Source organism: Typha angustifolia, chromosome 11 (genome assembly GCF_048772165.1).
Source record: "Typha angustifolia cultivar Huaian chromosome 11, ASM4877216v1, whole genome shotgun sequence".
In the NCBI taxonomy this organism is placed as follows: Eukaryota; Viridiplantae; Streptophyta; class Magnoliopsida; order Poales; family Typhaceae; genus Typha; species Typha angustifolia.
In genome coordinates this window covers 13256308-13280461 of record NC_133249.1, presented here as the reverse complement: position 1 = coordinate 13280461, position 24154 = coordinate 13256308, and the positions used below count along the sequence as shown (strand labels likewise).

The window sequence follows — 24154 nt, the reverse complement described above, 5'->3', positions numbered from 1 at the left end:
AAATGATTTCAAAAGTTTCTAAGATTATGTAACTTGTCTCCTGATATTTTTAATAAAATATTTTAATGGATATTCTACGTAGTTAATATGCCCTGAAAAAAAATTAAAATAGGTTCTACGTAAAAATAGGCAAATAGCCGCTCAACTCCAGAAGACCAGGAGAGGATTCTATTCTTCTTCGCTGTACTTATTCCCAAATAACCAATCTACTATCCAAAACTTAATCTACCCCTCTCTCCTCGTCTCCGACGTCCAATGCCTATGCCTATCAATAGTATCCATTACTCACCCCGCCCATCGCCCTCCCCCGAACCCAACCCCATTAGCCGACTATGGGGCGCCACCCCTCGTCCTCGTCCTTGGCCGACGACCCAGCGGCGGATGCGCCGGAGCTACCCCAATGGCCGTTCGGGAAGCTCGACGGGCTTGACCGCGACGAACTGCGGGAGATGGCGTACGAAGTCTTCTTCACCTCGTGCCGCTCCGCCCCGGGTTTCGGAGGAAGGTCGCCGCTCTCGTACATCGCGGCGGAGGGGGAGGGGGGAGGAGGAGGAGGAGGAGGAGGGCTGGGGTTTCCGGGGGTGACGAGTCGGGTGAAGAGGGTTTTGGGGTTGAGGAGGAGGAGAGCGGGGCCGCCGTTGATGAGGGCGGGGAAGCTGAAGCATAGGCCGATGACGCCGGCGGAGATCATGCGGCATCAAATGGGGGTTACGGAGGTGAGCGATAGCCGGCTCAGGAAGACCCTCATGAGGGCCATCGTCACTCAGGTAAACTTTTAACACCTGTTTGGATGGAGAGGTCAGAGGATAGGAGAGAAGGTCATTAAAGAAAAGAAAGTAATTTTTTCTTGTTTAAGATTTTATTTTTAAGAGAGAAAGGAAGATAACAAAAAAAAAAGTCAACGTTTTATCTGTCCAAAAGTCGAAAGAGAAAGGATAGAATCTTTATATATTAAAAAATATTATTATTTTAGTTAATATTTTGACATTATATCAAAATTTAAAAATAAGAATTAAATATTAATAAAATAATATTTTTATTTATTTTAAAGAGTAATTTTCTAGATATTATAGCTTGTGCCAATTTATATATTAGATAAAATGAATTTAAACTAAAATAGAAGAGAGGTATTTTTCTCTTCTCTCGATTCCATTCAACTAAGATTAGATAGAGTTATTTTCTATTATCGTCTCTTCTCCTCATTCCTTTCCTATTCTCTCTCTGTTTGGCTTTGTTCTTTTTTGCCCTGTAGTGTGTGATCAAATTACTGTGAGAGACAAAAGAGCCCTCTGTTTATTTTTGTTGCTTGATGGCATACGAAAGGGAATGATATTTCAGCTAATACTCACATTCTGTATTTGAGTGAATCCATGCCTTGGTGGTTGACTTTTATTGCACAAGAGTAAGTATCAAGTTACTTATTGCTCTGCAATATGCTCTGAAGTTAACAAATTGTAGGCTTTATTCAGTTTACAAGGTGATTTTAATACTTTGCCAACTCGATCATTAGGTATCTTTCTTGCTATTAATTTTGCATTTCAATCAAGGTTGTTGCTAGATCAATGGCAATTGTCCTTTTCTTCTCAAAAATAAGAAGGATAGGACATCCACCTCTTCCATTAAAAGGGAAGAAGGAAGAGAATCTAAACGCTCTGTTTTTAGGTTGAAGATAGGCATAGTTTTGATAGTGCACTAATGCTGTATATCTATCCTTATTAGATGGGAAGACGAGCTGAGACAATCATCCTCCCCCTAGAGCTACTCTTCCAATTGAAACCTTCCGAATTCGCGGACTTACGTGAATACCACTTATGGCAATGGCGCCAGCTCAAGATCTTAGAAGCAGGCCTAATCTTGCACCCATTGCTGCCATTGGATCGCCTGGAGGCTGCTGCACTTTGTTTCCGTGAGATCATGAAATCCAGCGAGCTCAAGCCCATCGACACAAGCAAGAACTCTGTGACCATGCACACCCTATGCAACTGCGTGATTGCCTTGGCTTGGCGCAATCCTAATGGTTCTCCACAAGTGTTTCATTGGGCTGATGGTTTCCCCCTCAACATGTATCTCTACCTATCCCTCCTCCATGCCATCTTTGATCTCAGGGATGAGACTGTGGTGCTAGATGAGGTTGACAACCTGCTTGAACTGATGAAGAGGACCTGGACCACCCTAGGAATTAACAAGATGATCCACAATGTGTGCTTCAGTTGGATCTTCTTTGAGCAGTATGTTGTGACTGAGCAAGTGGAACCAGACCTAATATGTGCGGCCTTGACAATGCTTTTTGAGGTTGGCAGTGATGCAAAGAAGGCTGGTCGGGAGTCCGGTTACGTAAGGGTTTTGTCTGCAGCATTAGCTTCGATGCAGGCATGGGCTGAGAAAAAGCTGTTGGATTATCATGGAGTGTTTCAGAAAGGCACCACAGGGATGATGGAGAATGTGCTGTCTTTGGCTCTTTCTACTGCAAAAATACTTAGCGAATATGTTTCAACTTCCGGAGGTGCAGCAGTCCTTTCTGAGCATGATCATGGAACTCTCAGCAATTCATTGTCCAGAAATCATGTTGATCAGTACATCAGATCCTCTATAAGGAATGCTTTCTCTAAGGTGAGTAACGAGATTATTGGAGAACACTCGTCAGTTCCCCTCTTTCTAACTTTCCAGCATGATGTGGATATATGATTACGGTGTGAAATGCAAAATAGGTTCGTCTAAACTCCAGTATGAAGCTAAAGCAGCATACTGCACAAAGTATGCATTGATACTGTTATTTTGCTTCAGTTTTCATACATTTTGTAGTCAGGATCCATCTACTCATTTAACCTGATAAGGCAATATGTACAGGCTTGTATGTCTTTCTTGAATTCTTTAATATTCCGTAGCAGTTCTTGTATGGAATTTCAATTAAGTTATATCTGCAAAGGTGATGACAGATCTATGAGAACGGGAGCATGCAGGCTGATAGCATGATCCGAGAAGTAGACTTCCATCCAAGTGAGATCTTGTGTCTTGCCAAAAAGACCGAGGATTTGGCGATAGCCGAGAAGGAAATATACAGCCCCATATTAAAGAAGTGGCACCCGGCCCCAACTGCAGTGGCAGTAGTGACCCTTCACAAGTGCTTCAGCGTCGTGCTGAAGCAATACAGTGCGAAGATATCAGGCCCGACCACTGAGTCAGTCTGTCTTCTGCAAGCAGTGGGAAAGCTCGAGAAGGTGCTGGTCCAGATGGCGGTCGAGGACTCGGTTGATTGTGAGGATGGTGGGAAGGGGATTATTAAGGAGATGATCCCCTACGATGTAGAATCCATTATTCTGAATCTAATAAAGAGCTGGATGAATGAAAGGCTCAGGATCGGAAGGGTGTGTGTTGATAGAGCTAAAGAGACAGAGGTAAGCTGGAAGCAATTCTCACTCATTGTTACGCTAATGGAGGCAATGCAGTCTACTGATTGATGTTAATCTTTGTAATATTTTTGTCATTCGTTTCTATTACAGAATTGGGACCCCAAGTCGAAGACCAAGCCATACGCTCGGTCTGCGGTTAATCTGATGAAGCTGGCCACAGTGACGGTAGACGAGCTCTTTCAGATCCAAGTGGAAGTCCGGGAAGAACTCGTTCAAGACCTGACCGTTGGAATTGATAGCCTCATTCGGGATTATGCTTCTTTCGTCGAATCATGTGGTTAAAATCCTCTCAACTCTACTATTCATGTCACCATCTTAAGAGTTCATAACTCTTTCATATATACTGTGAGAGCTTGCCATCTAACAGTTTGAGCTTTTATTTTGATCTTAGGAACGAAGCAGAGGTACATTCCAACGTTGCCGCCATTGACGAGGTGCAACCTGGACTCAAAGCTCCTCCAGATATGGAAGAAGGCGGCGCCGCCGTGCCGGGCTGGAATTGACATCACCGGCGAAGGCGCAAGAAAACCAAAGGCCATCTTCCGCAGGTTCATCAAAGCCAAGGAGGAGACCCCCCGATCTCGGCCCTGCACTAGCCGAGGCACGCAACGCCTCTACGTCCGTCTCAATACTCTCCACTACCTCCTCGCACTCCTCCACTCCATCGACAAGTCCCTCTCCTTCTTCTTCCGCACTAGTCGCAGCCCCTCCCCGTCCCCGGGCCACCTCAGCCCTTACAATCCTGCTCCCCGCCGTCCTGTCGTGCAAAACCACTTCAACCAGGGTCGCACTGCCCTCCAAGCCGCCACCCTCCGCATCGCCGAGCTCGGCGCCTACCGCCTTATCTTTCTCGACTCTGCCCACACCTTCTATGACTACCTTTACGCGGGCACCGTCTCCACTGCCCGCATAGGTCCGACTCTATGTACATTGAAGCAAAACTTAACTCTTCTCCTCCGCGTTCTAACCGACCGAGCCCAACCCCTCGCCGTACGTGAGGTGATGAAGGCCTCCTTTGAGGCGTTCCTCATGGTGCTTCTCGCCGGAGGAAGCTTGCGCGCGTTTGCGAGGGGCGACCACGCGGCTGTGGCAGAGGACTTCGCGAGTTTAAAACAGGTCTTTTGCAGCTGTGGAGAAGGGCTGGTGGCGGAGGAGGTGGTGGAAACCGGGGCGGCGACGGCTGCGGTGGAAGGGGTGGTGGGGCTCATGGCAATACCGACGGAGAAGCTGGTGGAGGATTTTACGGTGATGGCGTGCGAGGCGAGCGGGATTGGAGGGCGGAAGGTCCCGATGCCGCCGACTACTGGGAGGTGGAGCCCAGCGGACCCGAACACAGTCCTCCGGGTGCTGTGCCACCGGGACGATGAGGTGGCCAATCGGTTCTTGAAGAAGACTTACGAGCTACCTAAGAGGAGATGATGACTCATGATGCATGGATTTTAGAAGAGTTTAGAAATTTGAGGAGTTGCACGTAGAGTTTTGAGATTTCTTTTCTTCTTTTTTTCAAATCTTTGTTAAAGGATTTACTAATGAGATTTGGTTTTTTTTATGTGATGATAGAGAAAATTTTGTTAATGATTTTGTTACCTGTTGGGAATTTATTACATATGTTGGTAACGATAAGATAAATCTAAGATTTTACTATTACCAATTCATCTATTAACTAGGTGATGTGGTATAGTCTAAGACATCTAATCTGGCTGGATTCAATTGGCCTTTATTAGAGGCTTAATGACTTGGCTCGGTTCGATTTGACCAATCTAAGAAAGCCAGATGTACTTGATCCGGACGAGGACCAACACCAGTTACTTCAACTCTTCTAGATTGCTTACTCGCTCGCTGTCTGTGGTCCAAGGTCTATGGAGCCCCTAATCTTCGTAAAAGGTCCCGATCGATTCTTATCCGCCCGATCCCCTTTTCCGCGGTCGAGATCTCCCTGAGAACCTACCTCCCGCTTCCCCTAATCAAACGCCCCCTCTCCCATATCTCTCTCTTTCTCCGCTCCCTATTTAGTCTAGAGTGAGACGACAAGAGAGAGAAGAAATCGATACCGATGGCGCGAGGAGGAGAAGCCAGTGGGTTCATGGCGCGGTCTCCTCACTCGCACAGCGTTGTGTCGGTCCTTCTCCTCGTCTTCCTCCTTGGAGCGGCGGAGGGATCGGCGTCGTCGTCGGGGAGTGGCGGGGAGCTCTACTCGTCGAAGTTGTCGGGGATCATCATACCGGGGTTCGCGTCGACGCAGCTGAGGGCGTGGTCGGTGCTCGACTGCCCTTATTCCCCTTTCGACTTCAACCCTCTCGACTCCGTCTGGCTCGATACCACCAAGGTATACCCCTCCCCCCCCCCCCCCCCCCCCCCCCCACACAAACCTCTTGCTGATATTGACATCTTGATGAACGCATTTGATTTAATCCAAGTTTTTAGGCGTCGGTTTCTGTCCTCTTAGTGTCGATCTTTTGTCTTTGTAATGTACTACGATGGGAGTTAAATGGATTAGATTCTTGTTGAAAAAGTATTCGCTATTGTTGTTATGTGTTAATTATACACTTAAATTATGGTCCTGGTGTCCTATAGGGTTTAAAGATGTTTTTTATTTTCTAAATTTGTCTTTTGCAGCTTTTTTCTGCGGTAAACTGTTGGCTTAAATGCATGATGTTGGACCCTTACAATCAGACTGACCATCCCGAGTGCAAGTCGAGGCCTGAGAGTGGTCTTTCGGCTATAACGGAACTAGATCCTGGTTATATAACAGGTATTTTTTCTGATAAATTTTAGCTTTACTCAAAGTCCGATCACATTGTCTCTTTGCATACAAAGATACTAGTCTTCTGTATACTCGATTTCTTCAGTCTTTTGGCTATGTGAGAAACATGTGTATTAAATTGCATAATGAGTAATGTGTCGGAAACTGAAGGTTAAATTTAGTAAGGTGATACCTGTTACCCTGAACAAGGCATCCTAGGTGCTTGCCGCAGGTATGTCTTGTTAAAGTTGCTTTCACTAATATACCAGATGCTTATGCATATTTGACATCTGCAACTGGAACAAAATTATATCCATATATTGTGCATGCATAAGTACCTTCGGACAACAAACAAACATGTGGAGGTGCACAGGCACCCATTTGATATATCTCTGGAATAGTCGAAGAGAAGTACCTGCATTTTATGTATTCTTTGATATATGGACTTATGGAATTATTCACTGTCCTTTTAGGTCATCTGTATAGATGCCTGAGCCACTGTTTATTGCACTTCAAGTAATCACCTTAATGTTATAGTATTGGTCAGTGGAGAACTGTTTAGTATGTATGGCAAGAGATTCAGTTGATATATAGGCGTAGTCTATTTGCCATGTTACAAATACTTGCTACAAGACATACCTGGTATGTACCATGCCAGATTTTCAGACTTCTAAACTGATTTATTCTGTTTGACCAATATTTGCTAGGTCCTCTTTCTTCAGTATGGAAAGAATGGCTCAAATGGTGCGTTGAATTTGGTATTGAAGCTAATGCAATTATTGCTGTTCCATATGATTGGAGGCTATCTGCATCAATGCTTGAGGAGAGAGACCTTTATTTTCACAAACTAAAGTGCGTCATTCTTAGTCCTTGTTGCTTTCATATTAGCAATTTCATATTAAGCAATTTATATTTTCTTCTTGCAGCAGTTCTAACATCTTTAAGTCTTCATACTTTATCAGTATTCTTTTAAATATTCCTGGACTCCTTATGTTACTGTGCTGACATTGTAACTACCATCATGGTATTGAAAAGTGGTTTTAGTGGCCACCTGACAAACATACTATGTGCCCTTATTATGCGGTTGAACCGTGTAACTGAGCTTTGGCGTCCGATTTGGTGCTTGGTAGGCTGATTTGGCATTAGCTAAAAGAAAAAAAAAAAAAAAAAACTCACTTGCCCTAAAACCTCTTCTCTCTCGATCCTTCCCTCTCGAGCTCCCTCCTCTCTTAACGGTGGACGATGAATGGTACATGCGACGTGAAGGTTGGGCATATGCAGTGGTGTGGAGGTCAGGCTCATGCAACTGCATGGTGTGGAGATCCCCTTCTAGGATTTCCCATTGCCTTCTCTCGCTAAAATGGAAGTGAGGTGTTGGCAAAGTTGGGAATTTATGACATTGGTAAGGAAGGGAAAGAGAGAGTTGAGGAAGAGGATGTGGTTTTGCGAGAGCTCTGTGGATTTCCTATCACCTTCTCCACTTTGAATTGAGGAACAGGGAATTTTAGAGAAGCACATAATCTCACTACATAATAAGAAAGGCCATTTTGCAGTTGGGATTTAGTTTATTTGAAATTGAAGCTTAGAAATGATGTATGCCATTGGATTGGCTATAACTTAGACCAAGCGTTAAGCTATTAGAAAGAGACACGAGTTATTTAGGTATAACTCAAATTGTTTGCAATAATTTTTTACCAAACTAGACCTCATCAACTTATTTACCTATATGGTCCATCTCCAAACTTATTTACCTAAATGGTCCAGCTCCTAAACTTATATCTGTCTGACAAAGTATTTTTGAGAACAGATCAGTCATGGCCGTTTGGTTTTAACAATAGCAATCCTAGTAAGTGGCTATCCACCACTTATTATCTCTTACAATATGCTAGATTACTGCAGTCTGTGTTGTTGGCTTGCTGCAATCATATCTTTCTCACTTCTTATAGATTCAAAGTAAACTACAAGGGTATTTGAGTGCATGAGGCTCTAGTCATTCCTAGACTGTTACGGAGAGCAAAGATATTTACTCTAATCTCTATTGCTAGAGAGTTTGTAACTAGTTTAGGTAGTTTTACGTGGATACTTTTGTGCTGTTTATTTTGTTAATCCAGAAAGAAAAAGAAAAGACTTATATGGCTCCTCTCCCAACTAGTTATTAAAGTAAATGTAACCTTTTTCCATTAGTATAAGAGTTATTGAAAAAACTATGTTTGCAAGTTGTTAAATTTGGATGCATATAGATGCAAAAGCAATGAAATTCTAGAGGGGTGAAAATAGATGCAATTTACATTTTATTTTCTTAGGTTGATACACCGATAAGCATCTTTTGAGGGAGTATTTATTGTAAAACCTTCTTTGTTAGTATTTTATGCAAATATTGCCATGCAGATATCTTGTTGGCACATCCCAAGTTCCTAATATGCCGGTGGCATCAACCTTTTTTGTTAGTGTTTTATGCAAGGATTGCTATGCCGATACCTTGTTGGTACACCTCAACATGCTAATGGCATGCGCTGACATGCCTTTAATATATCTTTTATGGTTTTTATATATGTTTTTAGTTTAATTAAAGCCTACATTAGAGTCTTTTATCCTTAGATAATATTGTGAATGACCTATTTTACTTAAGATATAATAATTGTCAAATAAAAACATGATTCAAGACATAATATAAATGAGCACATTTATTAATTAACAATAGTTCAATAATTAAAAATCAAAACCTATTTAAATGTAGAACGATAAGGAGGATCAAATATTTCATTTGTACGGTACAAAAATACCACGAGAATGTGTATCAAATATTGTTGATAATCCTAAAAACTCATGTTTTGATACTTTGATAGTAATGCTCGTTGTAACGTCTTATATATTTTTCGTACCTATTTAGGCTTTGCAATAATATAATATGCATATTGAGCATTCATGGAAACAACCGACATTGGGATCAAGGATTTCTTTGCTATTGGCACATGTTGACCACCAACCGGCACAACACGTACCGCGACAACCCCCATGCTAATGTGGCATTCTGACACTACATTACGAAATTGCCAAAAATCAGCGAGTAGAGAGGAATATAGAGAGGGAGAGAAAACACTTACTAGATTGCCATAACATGGTCATCGAACCATCATTGAAGCGACATTGCAAAACCCTAGCCGTTGGCACTCTTCTTATGGGTAAGAGGAGGGAAGGCTTTAAACATTCCGTATATTCCTTAATGGTTCTAACTTGAATAAAAGATCAGCTATAAATGGGTTCGGATCTAACTTAATTTATGCTGAAATTTTAGCTAATAATTGTAAAATTTGGGTTTAATCAACTTATATGAAATTAATCTAACATGTTTCTATACCAATTTTTATATAATTTGAGTACATTTGACATTAATTTTGATTATTTTGAGATTTGAGGGAAATCAGATTTTCCCTTTGATTCCTACATTTAAAGAGTATTTTTTATAGATTTCTAGCACCAAAATGCTAGATTTATGTAGAAAGTCCTTTACAAATGATAGATTTATTAAAAGTAAGCTAGAGCTATCATTTATGCACCCCCAAATTGATTTTTTAAAGTGTAAATGAAGGCAATACTTAAGATAAAGAAAGAGAAATTTATTTGTGATGGGATTTGAAGAAGAAATCTTAAATTCCTCCGTGATCTCCTGTCATTCTCCTCTATTTCTTTTTCTCTCACTTTGACTTTTTTATGATAAAGGGTGACTGCCAAAGAGACCTATTTGACTAACCCTTATTGGGTTTTGGGGCGCACACGTTGTGTGCCACTTGATACTCTAACTGTGTTGGGTGGCCCGAGTTAGCACATAGCCATGCCACTGCGGCATACATCCGTGCCGACCAGCGAGTTGGCCGTTTCCTTATTGGCACGGGACATGGTCAGGATGGCCATTTTTGGTTTTATGGATATGTCCTGAATATTGCAAAACTCTGATCCATCTATTTTGACTCTTGTTGCTGGGAAATTTATTATTTTGCGTATTGTAACAGTTTTGTGCTCTATGTTGATCCCTATGTTTGTTATGCTATAGGTTGACTTTTGAAACTGCACTTAAACTTCGTGGAGGACCTTCTTTGGTGTTTGCCCATTCAATGGGGAACAATGTCTTCCGCTACTTCCTAGAATGGCTGAAACTTGAAATTGCTCCAAAGAACTATATCCAATGGCTTGATGACCACATACATGCTTATTTTGCAGTCGGTATATGCATCCTAATCATTTGTAGGTTGTTTACATGAATACGGAGCTGTCTAGTATGGTAATTTTATGTTTTTTCCTGGATGTTTTAACTTCAGCTGCCCCTCTTCTTGGCTCTACTGAATCAATCAGAGCCATCCTTTCTGGAGCTACATTTGGTCTTCCAGTTGCTGAGGTCATTCTTTCATTTTTTTCTTAAATTTCCTTCTTTTGCTACTAGTATTACTATCTAGATTTTTTCTCGATGCAATTCTTTTGTGAACATTGTAATCAGCAAAATTTTCTTGAGGACTTTCATGTTGCATCTTTGAAGGGAGTTAAAATTTCTATTGGACAATGTAAAATTTAACTCCCTGTCACTTAACAAAGAACTAGACTGGAAGTACTATGAGTCCAACAGATGCATCAGCTGGACTAATGTAGGGTGGATTCCGGAAGCTTTCTTCTTCCTTTCTTACTCTAGTTCTTTATTGTCTTTCTCTCATGTTCTAATATCTTTTGTTGTCATATATTGCCACATACACATTTCCATCCGTATGAAACCTTAGTCTCCAGGCTGCATCATAGGCAGTGATTAAGCATGTCATTTGTCAAGTGATCTTGTTTTACTTCTGCTTTTTTTTCTTAATCAGATATGCTCCTCTATTGTTCTAGTTTGAACTAGTTGCTGATTCTTGGCCATATTTTCTGTATTGGGAAGAATGCTCCTGATGGCCACTTAGTGACTAGACTAAACTGCTGAATCATGATAAGGCCAAACAAGTAATACTAGAGGACCTTGTATATTGTAATTTGTGAATGCTATAAGATAAACTGATTCTCTTGTAAGTATTGGTTCTAATATTTCTTTTACAGTTTTACCATGCCTGATGAGTTGCGAAGATAAAATTGTATGACATTTCAGCTGCTAGCCTGCTACAGAAGCTGCCAACCCCTTATTTTCTAGTAGTTAATGTTAATTCATCGGCTCTCTCTTTTTCTTCTTTTTCCTTTTTCCACTTGCCATGTAACTTTTATATTTGGAAGCAAAAAGAGCACACTATTGCTACACCTCTCTGAAGTATAACTTTCTCCTTAGCCTTACCAATTGAGCAATGTAACTAATGAGCTCAGTTACACTTCCTGCTGTCCTTCATGGAAATTGAAAACTATAAAGACTTTTGGCCATTCTATCCAGATGCATTAGTTGTAATATAATGCTGTACTTACTTGCTTGAAGCTGTATTTGCTTTCAGGGAACAGCCAGATTGATGTATAATTCGTTTGGGTCTTCTTTATGGTTAATGCCATTCTCAAAATACTGCAAAGCAGATAATGTCTACTGGAAACACTTTTTTGAGGGAAGGGGAAGTCAGCAGCATACCCTCCATTGTGATCAAATGGAATTTCATTCAAATTACTCTGGATGGCCCACTGATATCATAAGCATTGAGGTTCCTACTGTTAGAGGTTCTATTCTGAAGTCCTCTTTTTCCTTGTAAAAGTAATACCATGAGTTGTGTTAGGGCTCTTTAATGTCTTGTTCTTGCAGATTTTGATGCCTATCCCACAATATCTGAAATAACTCAGAATATATCCTCCGGCATTGAATGCGGAAGGCCTATTCTGTTGTCCTTTTCTGCTAGAGAAGTTTCAGATGGTACTTTCTTCAAAGCAATAGAAGACTATGACCCAGACAGCAAAAGGCTTAAATATATTCTTGAGAAGTGAGTCTACGACTGTAAAACATGCATCAATAAACTTATGTGCATCCTGTACCACATAGAGCATGTTGTTTTATATTTAATTGCACGATCCTCAGGTACTATCAAGGTGATCCAGTATTGAATCCTCTTACTGCTTGGGATAGACCTCCACTGAAGAATATATTCTGTATATATGGGATTGATTCAAAGACTGAGGTGGTTTCTTAAATTCATAGTCATCATGAGCAAAATATTATGCTAACTTTTCACGGTCCCTAGATTTGGTCCATAATTGTTACATCGTTAATTATTTACGTAACTGATCTATTCCAAACTAATGTTGGCTGGTCATTTGTGCAAATGGTCGTTTCACTATTCTAATGCATTTGAAACTCATACATGCATCAACTCTTTCTTAATTCCTGAATCTATTAATGTGATGAATCAAGTGCACTTTTGCTGTTCATGCCCTCATGATATTGCTACATAATTTTTGTGATTGCTATTGTAACATCCAAACTTCATGTGCATGAGCAACATATTTGTATTTTTCAAGTCTCACTGGCACTGACTATTTGTTTTTCTTGAGCTGTTATAAAACATCAAATATAGACAATATAGGCAACCTCCTCAGTAATGAGGGCAAGGCTGCTTATGTCTTTCCTCCCCATAATCCACATTGTTGGGTTCGTTTACTTGGACATCCTTTCTTAAGTTAATAACACCATAGTGCCTTAAAAATTTGAAATAGTTCCTTACATGAGAAAATACAGTAAATTAGATCATTTCTTTGCTTCCATACTCATTTAGAATTTTCTAGCGGTTATCGCAATATGATACTTAGAATGTGAGCCAAATGGACTCAAAATTTGCATGCAGGAGTAGTGTTGTCATGGTTTGCAGTCAACCATTATGATAATAAATAACATGACAGCAGGCAAGCTGTTGCATGGAACATGGCAATTATATGAGAAAGGCGAATAATTGCTCCTACTTATAGTTGCCAAATTTTATGATTAATTTGATCTATTCTGACAGAGATTTACTTTCTTCCAGCAATATTGCTTCTGAAATGTTCCTGATGTACTCAACAGTTTGTGCTAATGAGTAATCCTACATATTTCATGAAACAGGTTGGCTACTATTTCGCACCTAGTGGCAAGCCATTTCCTGATAACTGGATTATAACTGATGTAATTTATGAATCTGAAGGAACCCTACTCTCAAGGTAGGTATCGTGGTAGTTTTGCTTATATTTGTGTGACGAATTGACGACAATAAGTTCAATATAAATAATAGAATGTTTGTGTTGTATTCTGTGTTCATGGGATCTCCAACCCTGACACATACTTATAGGTGGCAAGTCTTTTTCAAAGATTAATTGAAACTTGTATCTCTGGGAATCAATGTAACATCATTGTGTCTCCTTTTTTTCTTTGTTATGCCACTTTCTTTTCTTTTTTTTTTCCTGAGAATAGTGAAAAATTGTTATTCAATATTGCTTCAACATCTTAAAGTTATTGTCTAGAATTCTGGATCTTCCTATATGTAAAGACAATAAGGATACAAGTTTACTTGTTGAATAGTTTGACATATTGTGATTCATGTGCTTAAGAAACTCAGTTTGTGAGCCTTCTGTACTGTAATGATAGGATTAGGCTATCCCATTCTCAGCAAGTAACTAATAGAAAGGAACCTTCACCAATCTCGAAGTTTCCTTACATTGAGCTTTGAATTTTAAATTGATCTATCCTTTTATTTTGCCTTGATAAGTCCTTATTTTCTGGACATCATTTCCACAAAAGGCTGATGTCAATCTTTACCGGCAGATTTTATGCCTTCATGTTGTTCTTGATGAAGACCTTGGCCAAACTGGACCGATAAATCTTTATTTCTTTTTTGTCACCTCGAGGTCCCAAACTAGCCTTAATCATATTTTTCCTCCACCAATATAATCATCACCACAACTATCAAAATCATAATACATGTCACACACCCATCATCACCAGTAGTAGTCAAAATATTGGGGAGGGATATAGACTTGAGCGTCTTGTATTGGAAAAAAAAGAAGCTTGAATTAAGCATACGATATGTATCTCTCTGCAGCATAGTACATTTTTGCCATGTTGTTTCTGACTGTGTCTGTTCTCATTATCTGGTTACTTTGAATTGATGGACAACACCCATCAGAAATAATACTACAATCATGCATTTGCTACGTTTCTGTTGCTTTTGTTAGTTATATCGTGGTAGTTTATATATTCAAATTTAAGGCTTTAAGTTTTATAAGAATATGCATCATTACTATGTCTGCACTAATGAATTGATGTCCTTTGCTTCTTTCTAATCTTGGAATGATTACCCGAACATCTTCTTGCCAGATCTGGGAATTCTGTTACTGGAAATCCTGGAGCTTCAAGCGGGGATGGAACCGTATGTACGAGATATGACCTTTCTATCTTGAAGTGCAGATGTTTCTGTTCTTCAATTTTATTTTAAAGATATAGCTATAATGTGCTTGACATCCTCATCCTCAGTACGCTCGTATGTAACAGGTAGCGTACAATTCTCTTTCATGGTGCAAGACTTGGCTTGGACCTAAAGTAAACATAACAAGGGCTCCGCAGGTATCATTTTCTGTGGTCTTTCTTGGCTTTGTTGTCTTAAACTGAAATTTCTGATTACCAACCTTCTGTTTCTGCCAAAAGTTGTGAAGTAGGGTTGAGACAACTAGAGATGCCCTTAAAAACATAAGATCTGAAATACAGATCTAGCTTTGTGGAATGCAAAGATAATTCAAAAGTTTCAAATCTTAGTAATCATACTATTTTTAGCTATTCACTTTGGGATTTTCGTTTCTTAAGGTCATATATCGTCTTTCCTGCATATGCACACCAGATTACTACTCTCCTAGTTTTATTCCTTGGTTCTCTGATATATAAGTGAAGTCTTCCTAGAGGTCTAATTTAAACCTTGAAATTATGTGATGCATTGGCTGTATGAGACTGCTTTATCTTTTATCTTTTTGTGAAGTTTTCTGCTAGAGTAGCAGGTTTGTCTGCATGCAAAGCTATGGCTTTATCTTTTGTTTGGTGGTGCAGTCTGAGCATGATGGATCTGATGTACAAATAAGCTTGAACGTTGAACACCACCACGACACAGATATACTTCCTAACATGACAAGGGCTCCCCGTGTTAAATACATTACTTACTATGAAGATTCTGAAAGTATTCCAGGGAGGAGGACAGCAGTTTGGGAACTTGATAAAGGTACAGTATTTACCAAACCTTTGGTCGTCCTCCATTATATAAAGTATATTCTCTTATTTTACCGCCATGCTGTAGATTGCCTCTTCCTCTCATAAACTCAATCTTTGATGGTCTTTTGGCAGCATTTTCAGTCTCAGATCCCTGTATTCTAGGTATATGGTTTGAGCAGAAATGGTGAAAGTGGGCTAGTGCTGAAATGTTGTGACAATAAATAACTTACTGGAAGTCCATTCAGATAATGTGGATAAAAAAAAAGCACCAGTTGGTGTATTGTTTCTACAAGCAGTCAGTTGAAATACTAAGCTCTAGTGTTTGCATCAGTGGGTTTCTTGTATAGAAACCTCAAGGGAGTAGCATTTTCTGCCACTAACTAATTTTGGCTCTGGGCTTCTAACCATAAAAATCAAGATGGTGTTTGTGAAAACTTGTGCATCAGGAAAATTACACAGGTGTCTAGGAAGAAAAATCACAGTGACAAAAATCTTTGATCACTTGTTCTTGGCGGGCACAAACTTTCATCCTATCATCTTATGTCTCATCTTGTAAATTTATTTCCTACAGGAAGCATCAAGTGGTCGCCTTTTCATCTAGCCTCTCATGTGATACCTGATTTCAGCTGAACCATAAAGGCAGTGTCAAAATGCAGTACACATGTATTGTATTCAGCACCTGTTCACCTAGTTTAGATAATAGCAATTTTATTAACAATGATCGAAAAAAATAAAGTTAAATATCTAGAAAAAAATCACAGCGATTGGAAATATTTGATTGCCCATCAGCTCCCTAGAGTAAAAAAGTATTTGAGTTAGGTTTAACCTATGACTACTCTGTGGACTATTAAACATTTTCTGATCAAAAGTTTGTGTAAATGTTGTGCAGAACTTGTTTTTGAAGTTACTATGATGCCACCGTTGTTACTTTGGTTCAATTGTTGCACAGAACTTGTTTTCGAAATTACTCTGATTCTATAATTGTACAATTTTGGTTTAATTGTGTTCCTGCGCTACATATGAGTTGTGTGCTAAAACTGGCATTTCCTTCATTAGGAAACCACCGAAACATTGTAAGGTCCCCTGTTCTGATGCGTGAATTGTGGCTTCAAATGTGGCATGATATACATCCTGATGCAAAATCAAAGTTTGTGACAAAAGGTACTTCGATTGTACTTCTTTTTGTTAGAAGATGCATGCACTTTGTGATTTGTGTTCCTAAGTCAATAACAGAGGCTTGTAAACAGCACGGCGTGGTCCTTTGAGAAATGTGGATTGCTATTGGGATTATGGAAAAGCTCGGTGTGCCTGGCCGGAACACTGTGAATATAGGTTTTACACCTTGCCGTTGTTTCCTTTTCTGCTTCCTCTTCACATGAAGAAAAAGAATTTCAGTGTTAATGCCAATCCAGGTACGCATTTGGTGATGTTCACCTTGGACAGAGCTGCAGACTGAAGAACTCTTCTGCTGATCTCCTCTTACAATACTTATAAAGTAAGATACTTTTTCTTGTTAAATCTATCTCATATGTTCTTTTCCTTAATATTTTGTGTGATTTATGCACATTTTATCACTAGCTGCTTTAAAATTGTTTGGCTGCAGGTGATTTTGTTGTAACCAATCTTTTTTCTTGCTGGCTCTTCATAAAAGACTGGAAGTTCCCATTCGACTAACTGAAGAATCATACCAACAAGGTAATAACTAAGGCAAGGGATGCAGAAAGCCTTCGTTTGTGCATATACCTCATGATTAAGAAAGACTCATTTGCTTTATCTGCCATTCTTTGAGGTTACACATTCAGGTCTGCAGCTATCATCTCTGCCAGCTTTAACCAAACAAACTTATGACCGATTCCCAGCTAATCAAAACAAGGATAATACATTTCCATATCACTATGGTTTATACTCCACACACTTTTGGCATGGATGAGCTATTGTGTACCCTCAATAAGGGGTATGCATGCACAAATAAGAGTGGGAGAGATTCCTATCGTGCATGTAACATGCTTCAACTGGGTTAGTTTGAATCACTCATTTTAAACATATGTGCATATTGTATAGTAGAGAAGTTCACACTATATGATTCTCAATTCAGCTATAGCTCTTTGATTCAAACAGTACTGAGGTTATTACTTTTTATTTATTTATTTTGTGGGTCCCTTTCTCCTGATATGTGCGTTCATGCATGATCATGTTAAGCTCAAAATGCTTTTGGGTGCCTTCAGGAAAATTTGGCTGTCATTGCGGGTCAATTGGACTCCATTGCGTATTAGTACCTTATATTACAGAACATGCTATCTGTGAATATACAAAGGAGACTCTTCTGTAGATTTAATATTATGGAATTTTTAAAATTAGTAGCACTTCCAAATTATTTGCAAATCTATGTATGTATTTTCTCGTTGTCATTTGCCACATCATTTCTCTTCTCTTCTCCACCTCTCCCCATCTCCCATCTCCTTTTTCTCCCCTCTCCTCAGTCCCCTTTTCTGTCTCAGAAAACTCTCTTCCTCCCCTTCTTTTCCTATTCCAAAACTATACCTACCTGCCTCCCCTCCTTCCCTTTCTCGTTCCACTACCACTACCACCACCACCTTCCTCCATCGCATCTGATCATACCGTTTCCGGCTGGCGTCGCCATTCCTCCACCACTTCAACTACGCCGTCCCTCTCCATATGGACATGGTGATGACAGTAATTAGCTTGAATTTGGGGAGAAGGGGGATTATTAGGTGTGATTTTAGAGAGGAAAGGGGAGAGGAGGAATTGGTCCGTGGGTGGGTGGGTGGCGAGGAGTGGGAGAAGATGTGGATGGGGTGAGAGAGAATCAGATCAGAGAAGTGATGGTTTTGATTGAATGGGATAGAATAGAGTAAGGGAAGGGGGAAGGGGGAAGGGGGAAGGGGAAGGGGTGAGAGGGAGAGAGAACTGAGGTAGATGATGATGCGGCAAAAATAGATGAGGTGGCAAATGATAAGGAAAGAGAAAACTTGGATATGTAAATAGTAAAAGTGTTTATACTCTTAAATTTCATATTAAAATAATATTAAATTGAAGAACCAAGCTACGAATAGCACAGCAATTAAGAAAAGCTGATGGGATGATGCTCAAACGGTTGACGTTTGAAGGGTCAAACTTTGTTTATTTTTTTGAGGGAGAGAAGTTGGCTATCCAAAAGATGAGAGGGGCTCCCAATAGTTGTCAAAAAAAAAAATTTGAGTAAGCCAATGCAAAGTTGTCAAAAATTGACCTCCCAATAGTTAAAAGTCAACTGGCAATCTAAGATTCGGTGGCCCATCACATCACTAGCCAAACAGTGTTTGGTGACACCCTTTGTGATTGACCTTACAGTTGCAATTGAGGAAGCTAGTTACTTACTGTGAGCTAGTCTGCGTTCATCCTTCTTCCCGATGAAAGAGGATGGACTCGTGTTCGAATTTAAATTTCAGCGGCACATATTTAATTTGAACATAGTTAAGTTTCCACTTCTCTATTAGGTCAAATATATAACACAGTGCAAATAGCTAAGTCAACAATCACATCCACCAGAGTTTTGAGGAACATCATCAAAAGCAGTATAGCAAGTAGGACAGTAGGTTCCACCTGACAAATGTGAGGATGCCTGCTGGGATAGAAGACAGGAAACAAAGGGTCATCTTTATTCAAAAGAAGAGATTGACTGTCCTCGGCACCTGTATACACAAGATACAAAATAAGGTAAGCCCCACTATGTACCCCAACAACCCAAATGAAGTCACATACATACATGCCAGTTCAAAGAGAAACTAAGGACTCGATTGATCCCTATAGGATCAGACAGGGAAGGGAAGGGAAGGGAAGATTATGTTAGACAGGCTTTGGACTAATGGTTTCTAAGTTGTAGGTCAACCAATCAGTTCCAGATGTAACAGAGAGGATTAGGCATTAACACTAGATTTGGCTTCTTGTTCGCCAACTTGCAGAAAGAGAGGGGTGGCAAAAGAACCACCACGCCGCGCTATCCAATGACAAGCATGCACAAGCATAATTAACAAGAGCACCCCTGGCTCTAGGACTCCAATTTCACCCATTCATAGCGGCCAGGAAGAGGTTGTTCATTCACAGGATCAAAGTTGTACCTGGCATATCAAGAAGGAAAAGTTAAGAAGTCGTAATGTAAATAAAAGAAGCAAAATTTGATTAACAATCCTTGCTAGCTCGTCCAAGTTAAAAACCTAGACACTAAAAGCTTGTTGATTACCCTAGAAAACTATATCCTACAAAATATGGCAAACTGTCTAATATGATGAGCAGGCTTCAGCAATAACCCCTTCATCGGTTAGTATGATATTGCCCTCCGAGGTAATTATGCAATAAGGAAGAGAGCGAGGAAAAATGAATATATACTTCTCTTTGAAATCGTTTTGTTGCTGTTTCTCAGGCTTTGCGAAGAGGTCTTCAATATCTTGTGTAGAGGGAGTTCTTTGGGTTAATCTGGTCGACCGCCTCCTATTGGTGGTGATAGACTTTGTACGTCTCGTCGAAGAACCAGGAACCTCTATAGTTTCTGGATCCCTTGTCAAACTACATGGAGTGTTTTCTCTTGTGTTTCTGCACAATGTATCAGAACATTAAACTTCCTGAATATATTCTTACTAACTTTATCAGAAAAAACTTGTACGGACTTCTTTGAGATGTCTCTCAACATAATTTGAAGAATGTCAGTTATGAAATTTAACAAAGTACTTCGCAGAGTTGCTGCATATATTGCTTGTGAGGAAGGATATCATAATGAGTTAATGACTACCCAATCTAATATGCAATTTAAGAAGCAGTTGACAAAGTTGACCATTATCCATATCTGACAAGTAGAGTAGGACCTGCAAGCTATAGCAGGCTCTCTTAAAGTAAGTTTGTTATAAACGTGTTACATCACTCTTGACATCGTTAGTATCACAATCAGAAATCTGTTTCAAAAATCCACCTAAAAGTTCAGCAGCACCTTGCTTGTACATGATCATCTACCGATGCCTTCCACTACGAAAAAGGAAGAATGTCAGCATCATGAGTCCATGATCAAAACCAGCAGTTGAGCTAAAGACACAACAACTACCGTCACAACAACAGCGAAATAGAGTGCAAGTACTCTGAAATAGATCTAATGGTCAGTCAGACATCTTTAATGTAGATTCATCATCTTGTAATACTTCTCTGGCTTCTTATAGAAAAACATGATATCTACAGGTCCCACACAAATTGTATCATTAGAGATATGCCTTTCTAGTTAGTTCATTACCCAAATCCACATGATCATCCCTAATCCAGATAATGTCGGTGAACTTATATAGGCCAAAGAATAAAAATTTGGTATATATCAGAGATGATCATGCTTAAGCATTAAACCATGTGATATCTATTAGTTAGAAGCTTCCAGTGCACGAGTCTCCAGCCAATGCAAAGTCTGGGGAGACAAAGAACCTGCAGCTTTACATGTTTCGTAGCTCAAACCCATTGGCCCTTCAGCACAAGGAGGTAAGCCTTACCAGCCCATAAAGTGAGTCCTTTGTGCAGAATTTCATTAAACTACTTTGACCTCTAACATGAAGATGGAAAGAAGGGGCAATCCTGTTCATGTAGTCACAGACGTGGCAAACCCAGTTGCAGGTATAAATGGCCATCAAAGCCAGGCCCCCTCAGCTACCATTTACAGAAACAGAGCAGAATTCTCATATCATATTGCATCTTTTCTCTTAACTAGTAAATTTATTTCCGAAGGTGACAACTGCAACACAAAAGAAACATGTGTGGTACCCATGATGGAGAAGTCAGCTAGAAGAATCAAATGGCAGTGAAAGAAGCAAAAAATGGAAACACAGAGGAAAGTTATAAGACTACATAAGAGGGCAAAGAATAATGGGCAATGTATATCTCCAGAGAGAGAGAGAGAGAGAGAGAGAGAGAGAGAGAGAGAGAGAGTGTGTGTGTGTTAAAGTTAAACTCACTGTATCTAAACAAGATATAAGGAGAAACAAATAAAGAGTGGGAGGGATAAATAGAATTATCCAAAAAGAACCCCCTTTCCTATCCTCAACCACAAAAAAGAAGAGGCCTACTTTAGCACATCAACATAGAAATATACTATAAATTAAACGCAGAGCAGTAATCTAGCACAGCCCAAAGCATGCATAAAGGGAAGCGGACATACCCGAGAAAACCTGAAAAAAGATATGGAGATCCCAAAATAACGCGAGAAAGTTTAAAACAATTATTAAAAAGAACCCACAAAATCCCTTTTGGAGCCTACGAAACAAAAAGGGGAAATAGATTAAAAGCAAATCAAGAATACAGGAATTAATCCACAACAAAGATCACAACTTTTGCAAATGCGAGGATCTCGAAGACAAAAAAATTTGCATTCTAAACCCTAAATCTTCAGCTTAAGCATCAAAGAGAGAAGTAGCACCAAGACCTTTTCGAGCGATCAAAATAGAGCCATAAAATCCAGCTAAAACAACCAAAAAGACGAAGAATTTTTCTTCAACATTAAGCCAGGAACAAAACTTAGATGGATCACAGGAGTTAACCCTAATTTCAACAAATAAAAAGGACTAGACTCACCTTCCACCTTCGAGCTCCACTGCATTATCCCCAAACGACACCTCGTCCCCACCACCAACCTTAGGAGAAGCCTCCACAACCGTCTCCTCCGCTCCCTCCCCCTCCTTCCTCGAGCTGCATCCCTTCATCGGCATCGACCCCGCCGAACCCAAACTCCTACCCTCTTCCTTCACCTTCCGTAGTTCGCTCTCCGCCTCGGGACTCGAACCTAAACTAGGTTTAGCGCTCGCCTTACCCCTCGGCGTCTCTCGCCGGACCTTGGCCGGCGCGACGAAGCGCTTCTCGAGGCGGCGGCTGCGGAGCTCGAGGTAGGAGAAGGCAGAGACGTCGACGGCGACGGCTTTCTGGAGACGCTGCAGGGCTAGGGTTTTGGCCCTGGTTCGGACCCCGAGCGAGGCCTGTTGGCTTACCTCCATGACTCCCACTTCCCCAGTTACCTTCCCCTTCTTCAAGAACTTACCCATCTCGAACACCACTACAAGATTCTTCTCCCAGAAGGGAGTACTCGAAGGGAAGAGATCGAAGAGAGTGGGAGGGAGAGAGAGGGATGAGGGAATAGTGAGGTAAGAAAGAGAGGGTTGGGTGGGGGAGTGAGTGTAGAGGAGGGAGGGGATTTGTAAGGTGGGGTGGAGGAAAGAGGCAGACCAGGAGAAATGAAGGATGTACTTTCATGTTTTCAATCCACAAAGGGTAAATTTGGTAAACTAATAATAATAATAATATAACTCACGTTAATTTTAAATTAACTTATAAGTTATGCCTAGGGTTTGGCAACTTAATTATATTTAAATTTTAAATTTATAATAACAAATTTTAGTGTGCGCACCATATATATATATATATATATATATATATATAAAATCATACACACTTCATTATGCACCGAATGCTCATACGGGATAGTAACTCTTGAATCACAGGGATTGCTCCGATAAATCTCAGAACAGAGTAAATTAAAAGTTTATTTTAGATTAGCATTTGATCATGATCGTAATAAATCATAACGTATTTATGAAAAATTAGATATTCAGTGAAAAACTCAAGGGAGGAAAAAAAAATAATAGCAATTTGGTCTCGGAGTTTCTACCATTATAATTATAATGGAAAAAAAAATTTACCTATTTATGTAACATACGGTAGGTCACGACTCGAGAAAATTCGTCCCTACTTTGACTTTAGTCTAACAAAATATACATCGACAAAAAAAGTTAAATAAAGTTAAATTACAAAAATCCCTAGTTTTTAAGATAAAACTATTCATTTGAATTTTTGATGTGATACACCTTCTCAAGAGAAAGTGCAAATTACAATAATACCTATATTGAGTTAATATAAATCTTTTATTCTATAATCATATATTTAAATGGAATTGCATTGCTAGACTTGTAATCTTAGATTTAAAAAAGATAAAAAGGTTGAAAGTGTATTTTTCTGTAGATTTGAAGAGCAAGATACAATAAACAAATTTAATTTGTATTAATTTATGAATAAAGACTCATACATACATACATATATATATATAAAGTGGTCACAGATTAGAAGTGAAATCTTAGAACTGTGCATCAGGATAAAGAAGTGAATAAAAATGGGGAATAACTTTAATCGTTTATCCTTTCCAACAGCCATCTCCTATATCTCTCTGACTCTCTTTTTTGAGTATAGTAGATGTGGTAAGAGGATAAGAGAAAGAAAGATAGAGAAACGGACAATAAAGAGTTGAACTGATCAAAGCCATATAATGTTGTCTCTGAAATATAGGGGAGGGGAGAGAGAAAGGCATGCAGTCACAGGATGACATAGAATATAGTGCTTATTACCATGCATCCTTTCTTTCTTTCAACCAACTTTATAGTTTACATTTGCTCTTATTAACATTAGGCCCCTCTAATTTTCTTTATTATTTAAGAAAAAACTCTATCATGCATAAAAAAACTAATCCAAAACCTTTGTATCTAATAAATATAATAGAATATTTTTTTAAAAAAAAATAAGTATTTTTAAATGTGATGATATTTTAGCATCACAAAAAGCAAGCACCTGAGGCACACGTTTTTAACGTGTAATTATATATATAGTGATATTTAAAAATAAAAATCATAAGGTAGATAATAGTGCAAATGCTATTATGGGAGTTTTTAAGTAAACTAGTCTATGTTTTAATTTATTTTTATCGAAATATACTACTCATTAAATTTATTACCAAATAAGATATAATTTACTGCGACCATAATAAAAACGTTA

At 39.4% G+C, this 24154-nt stretch overlaps 3 protein-coding genes across 6 annotated transcripts; 2 read left to right on the top strand and 1 right to left on the bottom strand.

The window, feature by feature from the left end:
- Nucleotides 1-225: 225 nt before the first annotated feature.
- On the top strand, nucleotides 226-4887 carry LOC140770927 (protein unc-13 homolog). The gene is made up of 5 exons (XM_073112259.1): nucleotides 226-767; nucleotides 1720-2610; nucleotides 2937-3395; nucleotides 3501-3687; nucleotides 3802-4887. The coding sequence occupies exons 1-5, from the start codon at nucleotides 333-335 to the stop codon at nucleotides 4827-4829; spliced, it is 3000 nt and encodes a 999-aa protein (XP_072968360.1). The 5' UTR covers nucleotides 226-332; the 3' UTR covers nucleotides 4830-4887.
- Nucleotides 4888-5342: 455 nt separating this feature from the next.
- On the top strand, nucleotides 5343-17431 carry LOC140771113 (phospholipid--sterol O-acyltransferase). Of its 4 annotated transcripts, none has more exons than XR_012106105.1 (17): nucleotides 5345-5736; nucleotides 6027-6162; nucleotides 6861-7005; nucleotides 10205-10374; nucleotides 10470-10546; nucleotides 11607-11820; nucleotides 11903-12077; nucleotides 12173-12272; nucleotides 13190-13284; nucleotides 14438-14489; nucleotides 14612-14683; nucleotides 15158-15326; nucleotides 16373-16477; nucleotides 16564-16648; nucleotides 16729-16811; nucleotides 16920-17011; nucleotides 17119-17431. XR_012106105.1 is itself a non-coding variant. In XM_073112514.1 (16 exons), the coding sequence occupies exons 1-15, from the start codon at nucleotides 5464-5466 to the stop codon at nucleotides 16808-16810; spliced, it is 1950 nt and encodes a 649-aa protein (XP_072968615.1). In that variant the 5' UTR covers nucleotides 5345-5463; the 3' UTR covers nucleotide 16811; nucleotides 16920-17431. The 4 variants fall into 4 exon arrangements, 1 of the variants encoding a protein (XP_072968615.1); XR_012106106.1 differs by having other exon boundaries at nucleotides 17106-17431; XM_073112514.1 differs by having other exon boundaries at nucleotides 16920-17431.
- Nucleotides 17432-18956: 1525 nt separating this feature from the next.
- On the bottom strand, nucleotides 18957-22553 carry LOC140771267 (cyclin-dependent kinase inhibitor 5-like). The gene is made up of 3 exons (XM_073112739.1): nucleotides 21914-22553; nucleotides 19703-19906; nucleotides 18957-19434 (listed from the first exon to the last, which is right to left on the bottom strand). The coding sequence occupies exons 1-3, from the start codon at nucleotides 22375-22377 to the stop codon at nucleotides 19365-19367; spliced, it is 738 nt and encodes a 245-aa protein (XP_072968840.1). The 5' UTR covers nucleotides 22378-22553; the 3' UTR covers nucleotides 18957-19364.
- Between the last annotated feature and the right edge of the window lie 1601 nt (nucleotides 22554-24154).

What these genes read in the sequence shown, in the direction of transcription:
- LOC140771113 (XM_073112514.1), top strand. Translation starts at nt 5,464, where the DNA reads ATGGCGCGAGGAGGAGAAGCCAGTGGGTTCATGGCGCGGTCTCCTCAC. An exon ending in TTGGTCTTCCAGTTGCTGAG is followed by an intron (nt 10,547 to 11,606) that starts GTCATTCTTTCA and finishes ATTTGCTTTCAG; the next exon opens with GGAACAGCCAGATTGATGTA. An exon ending in CTTCAAGCGGGGATGGAACC is followed by an intron (nt 14,490 to 14,611) that starts GTATGTACGAGA and finishes CGTATGTAACAG; the next exon opens with GTAGCGTACAATTCTCTTTC.
- LOC140771267 (XM_073112739.1), bottom strand. Translation starts at nt 22,377, where the DNA reads ATGGGTAAGTTCTTGAAGAAGGGGAAGGTAACTGGGGAAGTGGGAGTC. An exon ending in GTGGAGCTCGAAGGTGGAAG is followed by an intron (nt 19,907 to 21,913) that starts GTGAGTCTAGTC and finishes TACATTGTGCAG; the next exon opens with AAACACAAGAGAAAACACTC. An exon ending in CAAAACGATTTCAAAGAGAA is followed by an intron (nt 19,435 to 19,702) that starts GTATATATTCAT and finishes TTGATATGCCAG; the next exon opens with GTACAACTTTGATCCTGTGA.
- LOC140770927 (XM_073112259.1), top strand. Translation starts at nt 333, where the DNA reads ATGGGGCGCCACCCCTCGTCCTCGTCCTTGGCCGACGACCCAGCGGCG. An exon ending in TAAGGAATGCTTTCTCTAAG is followed by an intron (nt 2,611 to 2,936) that starts GTGAGTAACGAG and finishes AGGTGATGACAG; the next exon opens with ATCTATGAGAACGGGAGCAT. An exon ending in ATAGAGCTAAAGAGACAGAG is followed by an intron (nt 3,396 to 3,500) that starts GTAAGCTGGAAG and finishes TTTCTATTACAG; the next exon opens with AATTGGGACCCCAAGTCGAA.